Source organism: Ipomoea nil, unplaced genomic scaffold, assembly GCF_001879475.1.
Source record: "Ipomoea nil cultivar Tokyo-kokei standard unplaced genomic scaffold, Asagao_1.1 scaffold2662, whole genome shotgun sequence".
Classification (NCBI taxonomy): domain Eukaryota; kingdom Viridiplantae; phylum Streptophyta; class Magnoliopsida; order Solanales; family Convolvulaceae; genus Ipomoea; species Ipomoea nil.
The window spans coordinates 1,823,421-1,838,783 of NW_017619090.1; the positions used below are offsets into that span (position 1 = coordinate 1,823,421).

General features: G+C 32.5%; 1 protein-coding gene and 1 long non-coding RNA gene across 3 annotated transcripts; both read left to right on the plus strand.

The window, feature by feature from the left end:
- Positions 1-1,758: 1,758 nt before the first annotated feature.
- On the plus strand, positions 1,759-4,415 carry LOC109154869 (WEB family protein At2g40480-like). 2 transcript variants are annotated; one of them, XM_019302608.1, is made up of 2 exons: positions 1,759-2,168; positions 2,969-4,415. In XM_019302608.1, exons 1-2 carry the CDS (start codon positions 1,983-1,985, stop codon positions 4,217-4,219), a joined length of 1,437 nt encoding a protein of 478 aa, XP_019158153.1. In that variant the 5' UTR covers positions 1,759-1,982; the 3' UTR covers positions 4,220-4,415. The 2 variants fall into 2 exon arrangements, with proteins under 2 accessions (XP_019158153.1, XP_019158154.1); XM_019302609.1 differs by having other exon boundaries at positions 2,972-4,415.
- Positions 4,416-14,498: 10,083 nt separating this feature from the next.
- On the plus strand, positions 14,499-15,102 carry LOC109154932. Its single transcript, XR_002049816.1, has 2 exons — positions 14,499-14,615; positions 14,738-15,102. It is a non-coding gene; the product is annotated as an uncharacterized LOC109154932 (long non-coding RNA).
- The last annotated feature ends 261 nt before the right edge of the window (positions 15,103-15,363 follow it).

Here is a 15,363-nt window from a genome sequence, read left to right on the forward strand (position 1 = left end):
AAAATTTTAGTATAAGATAAATTGATGCAATCCGTCTAGGGATGTTGCGCAAAGGATCGAATAACAGGGAAATCACTCAACCTATTCATCACAAGTATTATGAGTTGCTTTAGATTTTACTTAGAAATGTCAAAGCGGTTTGGCAGTGCAAAGTGGATCGAGCCTAGAAAATGCTAGTTCACGTCCAACCTACCAAGGCCAACCAAATTTTGAAAAAAAAAAAAAGTTAAAAAGTTAAAAGTTAATTCAAAAAACTAATAAGTGAGCTGTAAAATAGTCTAAATAATTTAAACAAACATTAATGCAAAGTTGTAAAGCCAATAATAAGTTTAGACAATCTAAAATGCAATTATTACAAATTTTTAAACTCTAAATGCTAAAATTCAAAGTTAAAACAATTATTTTTAATAATATTATTAATATTCTCGGATTGAGATGGGCAAGTTACTTTTTGACAAGTCTCTAAATCCCTAATCAGCCATTCTGCCCCCACCTTAGCAAGACAAAGAAACTAGACAAGTTAAGTTCATTTTGACTGTTCTAATTTTTATTCATCAATTTCTCTTATAAATATTATTATTTTATTCTCAAAACAGGATGAAATCTTGTCCCCTTGGAGAAAATTGAATGAGATAGTACATTAAATGAACAGATAAGAATCATAATTGAATTTTTTACATGTAAAGTGATTTTCACAATATATTTGTATTTCTCTAAATTTGTGCAAACGTACCTTTCTCATTGCCTCATTAAGCAATGGAGTACACTTCATGAAGATCGATGGAGAATTTAATTGCATATCAAAATGATGGCATTCAATATATTGTCCCATTATACGGTTTCATGTTATATTTTTTTGATATGATAATTTATTGGAGTCCTAAATCATTAATTAACATAACATATTAATTCCGTTTGGTAAAATAATTAGTTTATGGTTCAATTTTAGCTTATTTGTTCATATTAGTTGTTTGACTTGGTTTAAATATCAATATAAGTATTTGGTTAATTAGTTTTTTTATATTCAATATGATAAAATTCAAAAAGCTACCCAAACAACTTTTTCAACTAGCTTTTTGAGAAATGAAATTATACCAAACAACTATCGGCTAACAGCTAATTTACCAAATACATTTCTACAATCAACTAATGTTATCAATTAGTTATACCCTCTAATTATCCCAATCAGCTAACATCCATTTACCAAATAGGGCCAATAAAATTTTTGGCAACATCCTTTCAGTCGAACATGTTGCAACAGACTTTCCTAATAAAGTTTAACTCTCCTATATGATTTAGGTTATGTTGGGCATACCTAGCTTATAAGCTAGCTTAAAGCTAAAGGTTTAAAAACTAGCTATTAATTTATTTTGAAATGCTCATTATGATAAAATTTCAGAATATTTTTAGTTACCAACCATAAGTTATAGCTTATTTGTAGTTTAAAGTAAACTATAAACTCTACCAAATATAGTCTTACACGCTTTTACACTAGAATATTGTTTATCTAGTGTACACCGTCAGAGATAGTGGCAATTACTTTCTGCTATCATTTAAAAAAAAAAAAAAAAAAAAAAAAACAAAAACAAAAAAAAAAAACCATACATAAAGATTAAAATGATATATAATACATAGAGATTAAAATGATATATAGTTGATATAATAAAGTGAGTTTTAAAGGTTATTGGTTGTGAGAAATCATGAGGTGCAGGTGCGGATATAAAGACATGCAATATCATATATGCACAAATATATCTATAGATTCTACATCACTACCTATCTATATTTGTCTAATTTATGTTCTAACCCACAAATGGTATCGTTAAATAGCTTCTCCAAGTGCCCAGTAGCTAGAGTGGAAGTATGAGTCCACACTCACACGCATATTACTGAAAGAAAATCCAGAAAATTCACTCAAATTTTAGTTAAAAGAATCGGTTTTTGTTCTTGGGGAAGCAGGAGAAGATCAGAGCTGTGAAATTATGGCCCAAAAAGAAGAGTGTGCAGCGCCGGCGCCGGCGCCGGCGGCAGAGACCAAGAAGATCATCAACCCAAGGGCGGAGATCGATACCTCGCCGCCTTTCGAGTCCGTTAAGGAGGCGGTGGACCGGTTTGGCGGGAGAGGACCCTGGATTCCCCACCACCTGCTCCGCCTTCCTCCGCCCTGTGTTAGTACTCTACACTGCCCATCTTTTTTTTTTTTTTTTTTTGAAAAAAGTGTGAAATAGGCCAACTTTATTCATGCTAAAATTAGAATCTTAATTTGAAAAGAGGAAAATATCATTAATAATTTTATATTTCGACATGTCTTAAATGAAGGGAGTGATACGTGATGAATTTTGGCACTAAAACAATAATTGTGGATGCAAATTGGTAGAAATTAAACATATGGACCAAATTTGTCATTTTGCTAACTCGTGGGACTAAAATTGGCATTTGCTCTTTTCGCGTCATACTAATTGAGATGAAAGATTGAAATGTTTTAAACTCAAATTGCATTAGAAGAAATCATAAAAATGTCACTATTGCATATATTTTGTGTGTTTGATGGTTCAGTTACATATTTTTTAAGATCAATGATCCAATTGCACAAAAATGATAGGGAGTTCTACCTATTTGACACTTTTTCCTTTTTGTTTTTTGGGTTTCTATTCTTAAACTAGAAGAGATGGTATATTGGTATGTGAATTGCACTAAGCAAAAGGCTTGAAATTGAGTACCTTCAGAGTTCAGGCTATGATTATGCAAGTTTCTTGTGTTTATGCTTTTGTTACATATGTTTGTGTTTCTTGAACATTAAAGTACCAGAGTGTTTTGTATTCACATAATTGATGTTATGAAACACAAAAACATACCAAAAACAATGTGTGTTAGTGTAGTTGCTGTTATGAAGCTAAATGTGTGTTATAACGTGTGTCGTTCTAAAGTGACATTGAATTTACAAGAGTTGTGTTGTTTACTTGTTTAGCAGCACGATCCCGAGGCCTTAGACCTAAGCAAAATGGAGGAGCAAGCGGTGAAATTCGAGAGGGATTTGATTGTGAAGGAGCGGGAAGCGCTGAATGTGTTGAAGGAAGTGGAGGCGGCGAAGAGATTTGTGGAAGGATTGAAAGTAAATTTGATGGAAGAAGTGTCTGCGTTTATGTCGAGTCCCGGTTTCAGCTCAGAATGCAAATGCCCCAACTCGAAATCCACAGATGGGTTGAGCGTTTGTCGAGTTCAGTCCCCGGGCTACGTTCTCATGGAGTTGAACCAAGCGAAACTCGACCTCAACAAGATGACCATAGACCTTGCTGTCATTCGATCCTCTGTCGAGTCTCTCAATAAGAGAGTGAAGGACGAGAGGAGATGCCTCGAGGGGGGCAATGATGGTTCGAGGGCAAACCCGAGCCTCGAGAAAAGCATTGATGTCTCTGATGAGTTGCACTTCGAGTCTGAGCAGTTCAAGAAAATGGCAGAGGCGTCTAGGTACGAGGTTATGAAGGCAATGTCGGAGATCGAACGAACCAAGGCGAGTATCAAGATGGCTGAAATGAGGTTAACTGCAGCCAAGAAGATGGAGGAAGCAGCCAAAGCTGTGGAAGCCATTGCTTTCGCCGAAAGGAAGGCTTTACTGAATGCCAAAACCTCTCCCGAGGTCTCCCCCGCTAAGCCTACTACAGATGGGATAACGCTTCCATACGAGGAATACTACGCCCTTACTCAAAAAGCCCAACAGGTCGAGGATTTATGCAAGACCAAATTCGTGGACTCAAAGACTGAAGTTATTACAACCCGAAAAAAGCTAGACGAAAACACCAAGAAGTGCTTAGAGGATCACGAAGATGGCTCTCGAAGGAACAAAGATGATGGCCTTTTAGCCAAGTTTAGGAATTCAAACCCATCTCTAAGCCAAGGAAACGAGACAGACGGTGCAAAACACAAACCGGTTCCTGTTTTCAGGTCATCGATCTCGATTGGGGATGTGTTGAGCAGAAAGCTGATTCTGCGAGACGACATTGTGGTAGGGAAGCACGTCGAGAGCCACACGGAGAGAAAGCACGTGTCGTTTAGCCAAATGCTTCGGGAACAGAGCGGGATCATATTGAACCCCACGAATTCTACCAAAGATGGCAGCCTGCGAAAGCAATTCATAACTCAAAGGAAGAAATTCGGGTTTATCCAAGTTCCACTTACTAAGCAGAACAAGAAAAAGGCTCAACCTGTGAACCCTGTGTGATGCATTATCTGACTAAAACATTGTTATTGTTCATATTAAGTGCCCTCTTCTTCCTTGTGATCATGGTTTGCTATTTGGCTTGCAAATGTAGGTTGATTCATGAATACTTTCTTTATTGAGTTCATATTTATGGGGTGTTTGTATGATGTCCTCTTCACTGTTTTTTTGTTTTTATTTATTTTTGGTTCGACCAAAATTCCAATGTTCTCTTCCCTGTGGCCTCTCATTATTAAAATAACCATTGTGTAACCATCATTTGAAGTGAAATGTTGAGATCTCTTTTGGTCCACCACAAATGACAGCAAAAATATAGTGACTAACCTCCTTGCGGTCCTTTATTGGTTAGAGTTATAAGGTGGAGTTTACCCAACATGGATTCTCAAATAGTGGCGGTGGAGTTTTCTCGTTACCCAAAAGTGTGAAAATTTTGAGAAGTTTTTACAGGTGTGATTAGGAAAGAGAAAATAGGAAGGGAGAAAAAAAGAAAAAAATAATCTGAAAAAAAAAAAAATAGAATTACACGCCCGCCTGGGCACGAGAGTTGCGCCTCACTAGTGGGACCCACCCATTGCAAAATTCTCATTTTTGTAGGACAATCCAACTCTCTCTCTCTCTCTTCCGTCTCTTTCCTCCACCTCACCCAAATTTCCTCAAAACCTGATCCAAAAGTCTCTTTTGAAGATGTCTAATGCAAGATTTACCCAACACAAACTTTTAAATAGTGGCTGCAAAATTTTCTCGTTACTCAAAAAGTATATAGTAAAAGCTTTCACACCAAGATCTTTCTTGGTCAGAAAACAGCTATCAAAGCTCGTTGAACAACCAAAAGAGGATGGTCAAGCAACCACAACCAATGCTTCATACTAAACTGATATACATCTGCAACAATGTTTTGTTCTTTATAAATTTATAAATATGCTCAGTGTTTTGTTCTTTATAAATTTATAAATATGCTCAGCTCTGACATATTTATTTAGTTTGTACACACGAGAAAAGAAAACAAATTCAAGAACTACCTAAATCTAGATCTAGCTCAATCAACAACATTAGTCAGCAGTTGATCACGGTCCAAAAACGACGCCCTTTCGCACAATTTTTTTTTTTCACACGACTCGTTGCAACATACATTTTTATAATTCATAATGTACATTATTCTAAAGCATAAAGTACATTATTCTAACTCATAAAATACATTATCTTACTCTATAAGTTTCATTATTCTAACACATAATGTACATTATTCAAACACAATGTACATTATTCTAACACATTAAGTACATTATTCTAACACATAACGTACATTATTCTAACACATTAAGTACATTATTCTAACACATAACGTACATTATTCTAACACATAAAGTACATTATTCTAATTCATAAAGTACATTACTTTAACCCATAATATTCAATGACAGTGTTTTAGACTGTGGTCAATACAACTGTGTGGATTGTAATTTGCCAGTCAACACTAAAGCGATAATATTCTTGGAGGGGACCGTAGATAACTAGATACAAATATCGGCAAATTATGTTGTGCAACCGTGTGCACCATGCATGGTACACACAGAATTGGATCCATAATTTATGTACTATAAATTCATAATTTCTATACTATAAATTCATAATTACAAAACTCTATATTCATAATTTTCAATGTTCATATTCCCAATTGTTAAACTTTGCATTCACAAATCACTGAATTATATATTCATAATTTGATAACTATACAGTTTAGAAATTATGAATCTATAGTATAGCAATTATAAATCTATAGTATAGAAATTATAGATCTATTGTATAAAAATTATGGATCTATAGTATAACAATTATAGATCAAATTCCGTGTGCACCTTGCATGGTACACACGGTTGCACAGCATAACGCTCCACAAATATCAAGGTGGTGCACCTAATAGACAAAATGAGGAGGCCCATTTAAGTGGGCCATATTGATACCCAGCTTTAAAATATTTGCACCTTTTCTTGAAAGGAAAAAGTTAATTTGTGGGCCCAATAGAAGTGGGCTGCATTCACATGGTTTGTGGGCCTAAACTTGGCCCATCATGATCTCTAACTACCATAATAATTATGGCAAATTATATTGTGCACCCTAAGGGATGTTTGGTTCAGGTTATATAAGATAACTAATGTTATATTTGCTTGGTAATATAAGACTCTCATGTTTGGTTCAGGTTATGTAACTTTCCTCAGGGAATGTCAGATAACCTCCGCATTAAGTTTTTAGCTATTGGAAGGGAATGTGAGATACCCTCCAATTTCTTAGGTAATCTCACATTTCCTTGTCTTATTACTAATGTTGGGCTTTGGACGTTTTAATCAATTTATCTTATTACCGTTGTCTTATTTACATATCTTAGTTTTAAACCAAACACAAAAATCTAACATTCCCAGCAATCTAACATTCCCTAATGTAATCTAACATTCCATGAACCGAACACCCCTAAGAGTTTATGCATATTATGTTAAGAGTTTATGTGTATTATGTTAAGAGTTCATATGTATTATGTTAAAAGTTTATATGTATTGTGTATTATGTTAGATTATGTATATTATGTTAGGAGTTTATGTGTATTTTACTATACAATTATGTACATACAAAACAATAGATTTTAGGGTGCACAATGCATTGTACGCGCTGGTGCACGATATAACAATTGAATAATTATACACTATACTCAACACTTGAGGATAAAAGTATGACTTTGTCACTTTGGCCTTTGGAACAACTTTACACATCTTATTTTATAAAAAGGTTACCAATATTAAAGTACCAACTTCAACCAAATTGATCAGACAGTTAATTGGATAATTACAAGGTTTCAAGTATAATCTTTTGGGTTTGAGCCAGTCAGTAATGAACAACTTAAACTAACTTACTTCACAAGGTAGACTTCAGTACTTCACCCAACCAACACATTTGAATAGTAGTTGTGGTCTTTCTATAAATCAAAAGATTAATAAAATTTTATGTCTAAAATTTTAAAATATTATAACATAATTATGCTTTCCTCTATCTTTCTCATCATCATAACATTTTTTTTCTCAAAAAAACAAAAGAAAAAAGTTTCTCATAGGAAAAATAAAAAGTATATACTTTTTGGCCGCTACTATTGTTATTTTATTTAAATAAAAGTTTTTATAATCTTATAATTTGACCTTTTGTTTTTACTTCTTTTCATTCGGGTTTGAATATTGATGATGTCAAGAAAATAACTAGTTTTTTTAATGATATATGTTTCAAGTTTGTTAAACTATCTGTAAATCGTGATGTTCATATTGTTGCTAAGGGAGCCGTTTCTAAGTCAAGTTGTGGTGAGTTGCTACTTGCCCCAACTTTGTTCATTGTGGACATTTTGACAAATAATTTAATGAATAAATTTCATACTTTTAAAAAATAAATTATAAATTTTATTTAGTAATTCTAAATTGAGTTATATATAATCAAAGACAAGGGGTTAACCAAAAGAAAAAAAAGAAGTATTTAGTATGTAAAGGGAAAATGTCACTATTCAAAGTTAATTATTTAAACAAATTTAGCTACTTGTTCATAATTTTACATTTTTAGTTTCTATTGTTATATAATTGTCAAGTTTCATTAACATATGAATTTATTTTTGTCATTTCGAATCTTTCGCACCAAGATCTTTCTTGGTCAGAAAACAGCCATCAAAGCTCGTTGAACAACCGAAAAAGGATGGTCAAGCAACCACAACCAATGCTTCATACTAAACAGATATACATCTGCAACAATGTTTTGTTCTTTATAAATATGCTCAGTTCTGACATATTTATTTATGTACACATGAGAAAAGAAAACAAATTCAAGAACTACCTAAATCTAGATCTAGCTCAATCAACATCAGTCAACACCAACAGTTATTGCGTGGACCATGGTCCAGACATATATATGGATCACGGTCCAAAAATGACATTGTTTTGTGCAATTTTGTTTTTCTTCAAGCAACTCGTTGCATTATACATTTTTATAACTCATAATATATATTATTCAAAAACATAATGTACATTATTCTAACTCAAAAAATACATTATCTCACTCCAGAAGTTTTATTATTCTAACACATAAACTACATTATTTTAACACAAGGTACATTTTTTTTTTTGAAAACTACAGTACATTATTCTAATTTCTAATACATAATGGCCCTGTTTGGTAAAAAATTGGCCTATAGGCCAATTTTGGCTTATTTGACCGCTATTAATTGTTTGATTTAGTTAAAATATCAATAGAAATGTTTGGTTAATTAGCTTTTTGCAACTCCAAAAGGCTAAAATTCAAAAAGCTACTCCAAGCAACTTTTTCAATTAGCTTTTTGAGAAAAGAAATTATATCAAACAGCTATCAGCTAATTTACCAAACACTTTTCTACAATCACAATCAGCTAACAGCTATCAGCCATTTTACCAAACAGGGCCAATGTATATTACTCTAACACATAAAATACATTATTCTAACTCATAATATATTTTTTTTTTATAAGGAAGGGGGATACCCTACATATACACACTATTGCCTCAACTAAGGTTCGAACCTTACACCTCCCACTGAGGGGAGCAACCCAATACCTATCTAACTCATAATATTTAACGACATCGTTTTAGACCGGCAAATTATGCTATGGACCCATGTCCACCATGCATTCATAATTTATATACTGTAGATTCATAATTTCTGAACTGTAGATTCATAAAATTTATATTGTAGATTCATAATTTCTATGCTGCACATTCATAATTTCTGTACTGTAGATTCTTAATTTCTGTAATGTAGATTCATAATTTCTAAACTGTATAGTTATCAAATTATAAACACAGAGTTATCAAATTATGAATCTAAAATACAGAAATTATGAATGTGCAATATAGAAATTATGAATCTATATTATAAATTTTATGAATCTACAGTATGAAAATTATGAATCTACAGTATAGAAATTATGAATCTACAGTACATAAATTATGAATGTGCAGTATAGAAATTATGAATCAACATTATAAATTTTATGAATCTACAGTATAGAAATTATGAATCTACAATATAGAAATTATGAATCTACAACATAGAAATTATGAATGTACAGTGTGTCCACCATGCACAAGGTGGACACGGGTCCAGGGCATAATGCTCCTTTTAGACCGTGGTCAACACAAGTGTGTGGACCGTCAACACAATAATTTGCCAGTCAACACTAAAGCGATAGTATTCTTGGACGCAAATTATGCTGTGGAAACGTGTTCACCATGCGCATGGTGAACACAGGGGTACATCCATAATTTCTATGCTGTGGATTCATAATTTTGTTCTTCATTTGTTGTTAACGACGTTTCTCTCTTCGCAATCGCATTATTTCGTCTTCATAGTACAGGTATTATGAATCTATAGTGCATAAATTATGAATCTACAGTATAGAAATTATGAATCTAGAAATTATGAATCTACAATATAGATGTTATGAATCTACAGTATAGAAATTATGAATCTACAACTTAGAAATTATCGATCGATCCCGTGTTCACAAATTATGAATCTACAGTATTGAAATTATGAATTTACAGTACAGAAATTATGAATCTACAGCTTAGAAATTATGGATCTATCTCATGTTCACAAATTATGAATCTACAGTATAGAAATTATGAATCTACAATATATATGTTATGAATCTACAATATAAAAATTATGAATCTACAACTTAGAAATTATGGATCTATCTCGTGTTCACCATACGGTTCCACAACATAACTATCCATTCTTGGAGGGGACCGTAGATACAAATATCAAGGTGGTGCACCTAATATAGACCAAATGAGGAGGCCCATTTAAGTGGGCCATATTGATACCCAGCTTTAAAATATTTGCCCCTTTTTCTTGAAAGGAGAAAGTTAATTTGTGGGCCCAATAGAAATGGGCTGCATTCACATGGTTTGTGGGCCTAAACTTTGGCCCATCATGATCTCTAGCGCAAATTATGCCATAGAATCGTGTTCACCGAAATGGTGAACACAAGACAAAACGATGTCGTTTTTAGGCCAAAAAAAAAAATTTCGCGGATGTGGAGTTAACGGCGCGCGTTTGATCAAATTATGAATTTTCTGTTATGAGATTATGAATTTTATGAAAATTCATAATCTCATAACAGAAAATTCATAATCGCATAACAGAAAATTCATAATCTCACAACTGAAAATTCATAATCTCATAACAGAAAATTCATAATCTTATAACAGAAAATTCATAATCTCATGGTTCCAAAGTGAATGTGTAGGCATGGTTCCAAAGTGAATGTGCAGGGGATTCATAATTTATTAATGTCCGTGATTTCGGACGGGAATATGTAGGCATGGTTCCAAAGTGAATGTGCAGGCATGAATTCATAATTTATGAATGTCCGAAATTATGAATGTAATGAAAATTCATAATCTCATAACAGAAAATTCATAATCGCATAACAGAAAATTCATAATCTCATAACTGAAAATTCATAATCTCATAACAGAAAATTCATAATCTTATAACAGAAAATTCATAATCTCATGGTTCCAAAGTGAATGTGTAGGCATGGTTCCAAAGTGAATGTGCAGCCATGGATTCATAATTTATGAATGTCTGTGATTTCGGACGGAAATGTGTAGGCATGGTTCCAAAGTGAATGTGCAGGCATGAATTCATAATTTATGAATGTCCGAAATCTTTGTTCACTTCAAATTAAAGTGAAACCGCAAAATGTGAAAATAAAAAAGAAAAGTCACGCAATTAATAATAAAAAAAAAAAAAAAAGATAACGGTGTACTAACACCGTTAGAACCGTGTTCACCATGAATGGTGAACACGGTTCCATGGCATAACGTCTGGATCTCTAACTACCATAATAATTATACACTATACTCAACACTTGAGAATAAAAGTATGACTTTGTCACTTTGGCCTTTGGAACAACTTTACACATCTTCCTTCAAAAAAGATTAAATAATATTAAAGGACCAACTTCAACTAAATTGGTGAAACAGTTGACTGGATAATCACAAAATTTCAAGTATAATCTTTTTAGTTTGAACCGATCAGCTATGAACAACTTAAATTGACTTAATTCACAAGGCAGACTTCACCCAGACAACACATTCAGATAGTAGTTGTGGTCTTTCAATAAATCAAAAGTTTAATTACATTTTATGTCTAATAATTTTAAAATATTATAAAATAATAATTATGCTTTCCTCTATCTTTCTCATCATCATAACATTTGTTTTCTCAAAATGACAAAATAAAAAAGTTTCTCATTTTTTTATAGGAAAAATAAAAAGTATATACTTTTTAGCTACTATTTTTTTTTTGAAAGCACTTTTTAGCTACTATTGTTGTTTTATTTAAAAGTGTTTATAATTTTATAATTTAACCTTTTGTATTTAATAACCTTTTTAATGTAACTAATAAATTATAAATTTTATTTACTAATACTAAATTGAGTTATATATAATCAAAGACAATGGGTCAACCAAAAGAAAAAAAAAAGTAGTTAGTATGTAAATGGAAAATGTCACCACTATAAGTTAATTTAAACAAATTTAGCCTTGTTTATAATGTTGCACTTTTAGTTTCTACTGTTATATACTTGTCAAATTCCATTAATATATGAATTTATTTTCGTATTTATAATCTTTCACGATTAAAAATGACATTCACATGGAGAGAATGAAACTTTAACCATTGATGTTGATTTTAAATTTTTAAAAAAAATTCATAAAAAAAAAGAGTTCTATGAGTGGTAATTATATACTATCAGGGACTGAAAATATAACATAATACACAATTAAGAGACTAAATATGCTTAAATCAATTAATAGTGACTAAATTTTTAAAAGTGAAACAATTTAGAGGCTAAATGTGCATATGTAAATGAGCTAAGCTACTTGTGAGCTACTTTGATCCGATTTGACAAATATTTAAATTCGGTTCAATTATTGTCAAACTCGACTTTGAGCTTGAATGGTTTGAATAACGAGTCAAGTTGAATTCAAGTCTTTTAAGGGAGAAGTGTTAAATACCATATACTACTGTCAAGTGCTCAGTTCCCTCCATGAACTAAATTAAAGGTTAATTAACCACACTTACCTGCTAAATTTGTTCAATTGATTTTTTTTTTTTTTGATTGTGAACAGGTTACCAATCTAATTATTAAAAAAAATAATTTAAAATTTTAACAAAAAAAAAACGAAATTTCAACCGTCACCGACTGTCCTCGCCAGACAGCCGATAGTGGCTGAGTATTTTAAGAAACAACCGTGGTTGTCATGTTTGAGGTCCAGATCTGGACCTCAAACGACCTGGAACGAGGGCTGGCCGCCGCCCTGGAATGGCCATGGCCGTCCCCCAGACATAATATAAATATAATATTATATTACACATAGTCAAACTTCTAATTAGTAATTACTTAGAAAATAAATACACGAATGATAATACAATTGTAAAGTTAGATACTCAATTATTATAGATGTATGCGATCTTTTTAATTTTTTTTTTTTTAAACTCTTTATGAGAGCTTTTTGGTGACTATGAATATTATATTATTTGATGGTACAGGTATGGCGGATTGTTGGGGGACGTGTCATCATATTATAGCGTCGTCAAATTGTTGGTCGCCACGTAACCGTCAACCAGAAATCGTCATCTTTAAGGTGTCGCCTTGTCACAGGGCCGTACACCTCCACACTTTGTCACAACTTTTGAGTCATCTCTGGATAACGTGTGTGTGTATCGTATATATCTGTTGTTTGATGATTTAATATGCTTCAATATTGAATATACAAAATCGTCCAATAAATTTAATTCAAAAGTTATTCATAAACCTTAGCTTCTCCCAAAAGTTATTCATAAACCTTAATCGAGCGTAGGGAAGGTGAATGATTCAAATTATTCGTGTATTACTTGAATTCAATTTAATAATTATTTGAGTTTAATTTAATTATTGTCGAGTTGATCTGAGCTCAAGCTTGTTGAGTAACAAGTTTATTTGAACTTAAATATTTAATACTTGGCTCGAGTAGATTGTGAGTTTAATCAAGTTTTTAAATTAGAGCTTGATCGAGCTTGAACTTCAATTTTTTGAATCGAACCAGGTTTTGAGCTTCTTAGCTAGTCTGATCAGGTCGACGAACTCATTTACACCTCACCTCTAATATAGCAGTCTAAATTTAGCTCAAATCAATTAAACATGTGTGTCATACATCATTAATACCATTGAATGTTCATTGGAGTCATTGCGCAAACACAACAGGCCATACATCATCGTTTAAAAACCCCCATCTTGATGATTACACTTCACATTCCGAGAGATATATAGTATAAATAGTATGTCTTTATTTTGTATTGAAATCAGACTCTTAGAACATCTTCAATAGGCATGAATTTTGGGGAGTTTTTGAAGAGGTGATTAGGAGAAAAAACATGAGAGAGAGAAAGGAAAGAAGAAGAAAATAACTGCAAATGAAATAATACGCCCAGCGGGTACATGGAGGGCGCTCCTAGTGTGCATAACATGCACCAGGGAGCAGTTTCACTGATTTGGTAGGGTTCACACATCGACAAAACTAAGGTCTTCCTGTAAAGGCCTAAATTACTCTCTCTCATCTCTTGTCCACATAGAATTACATTTCCTCAAAAACCATTCCAAAATCTCTATTGGAGATGCTCTTAGCATTTTGTATTGTTACACTCCTATTCCCCTAGAAAATAGTTGTACTCGAGTCACCCGTATTATTTAACTTGATAAAACACTTGTGACATTTCATGTACTTATTACTAAATCCATCAAAATCATTTTATAATATAAACTTAGTATCTCATCCATTATTAAACGATATAAACTTGAACAAATCAATTTCATCTAGTCACTAAAAATTTAGCGAATAATTCTAGACGACTTGAATAACAAAAACTAAACTTATATCAGTATTAAAAGTGACGGCTGTCCTAACTTTAAGATTATAATATTTATTTTAATTCTCGGACCATATTTGAATTGGACGAATGGACGATGCTTATAATTTCTCGTCCAGTTATATAATCAACTCAGATATGATGGTGACGGTGCAAGTTCATAGATTGAAAATAAATAATTAAATAATACTCCGTATACATAAAAATAATAATAATTTAAACATAAAGATGAAAAAGATGTTTGAGTGGACGAAATCGTGCCTCAAAACCGTCACTTTTAAGCTGCAAGGACAGGAGCCAAAGGTTAACCCTACCATGTCTTTAATGGAGAGTCCGCAGGTTATAAATACTGTCACAAATTTACGAAACAAAATGCACAGGAAGCTTGCTCTCATGGCTCATGAAGAGTGATGATTGGACGGTCTTTTTCTTTCTATTTTTTTTTTTTTTAAATTCTCTGCTTTTATATTTTTTTTTTTTTATTTATGAATGCAAGAAGCTGGCGATAAATGCTGATTTGGGTGTTCGTATTTGTATTTACAGTGGGATTATTCTGGACTTTCAGCGACGAGTTTTCCAGATGGCAGGAAGCAAGAGTCAAAATAGTGACGAATATTTCAGTTTCCGTGACGAATTAATTATGAGAATAGCGACGATCATGAGAGAAATGTTTCGTCGAGCGGACATAGATATGGCGTTGGAGTATATGTGACGGTTGCATGACCGTCCGGGCAACGGCGGCGAACGTCTGAATATGGTCGGAGGTTAACGGCGCCGTTGCCATCTTATCAAAGGCAAGTCATGTTGGCTAATTTGGGTTCGACAACTACTCAAGAATATGGATGAAAATTATATTCCAGTTAAGTTGTCATTTTCCTTTGTACTAGACTACTAGTATTTCATCATTCGGAAGGATTATAATATACATTTATTAATTATATGAATTATAAAATTAATATATTGCGTAATAATTTTAAGGCACTAAAATATTATATAATAATATGACCGGTTTTCAAAAAATATAATATTATGACCATGAAATATATAACAGATGTATTAAAATTAATATATATAGTAAACTCAAGAACATCTCATAGTACAAACGAGTGAGATAGGTAAATGTGGAGGTATGAATTACAACAAATAAATAAATTTCTTTCTTTTTATAA

What these genes read in the sequence shown, in the direction of transcription:
- LOC109154869 (XM_019302608.1), top strand. Translation starts at nt 1,983, where the DNA reads ATGGCCCAAAAAGAAGAGTGTGCAGCGCCGGCGCCGGCGCCGGCGGCA. An exon ending in TCCGCCTTCCTCCGCCCTGT is followed by an intron (nt 2,169 to 2,968) that starts GTTAGTACTCTA and finishes TTACTTGTTTAG; the next exon opens with CAGCACGATCCCGAGGCCTT.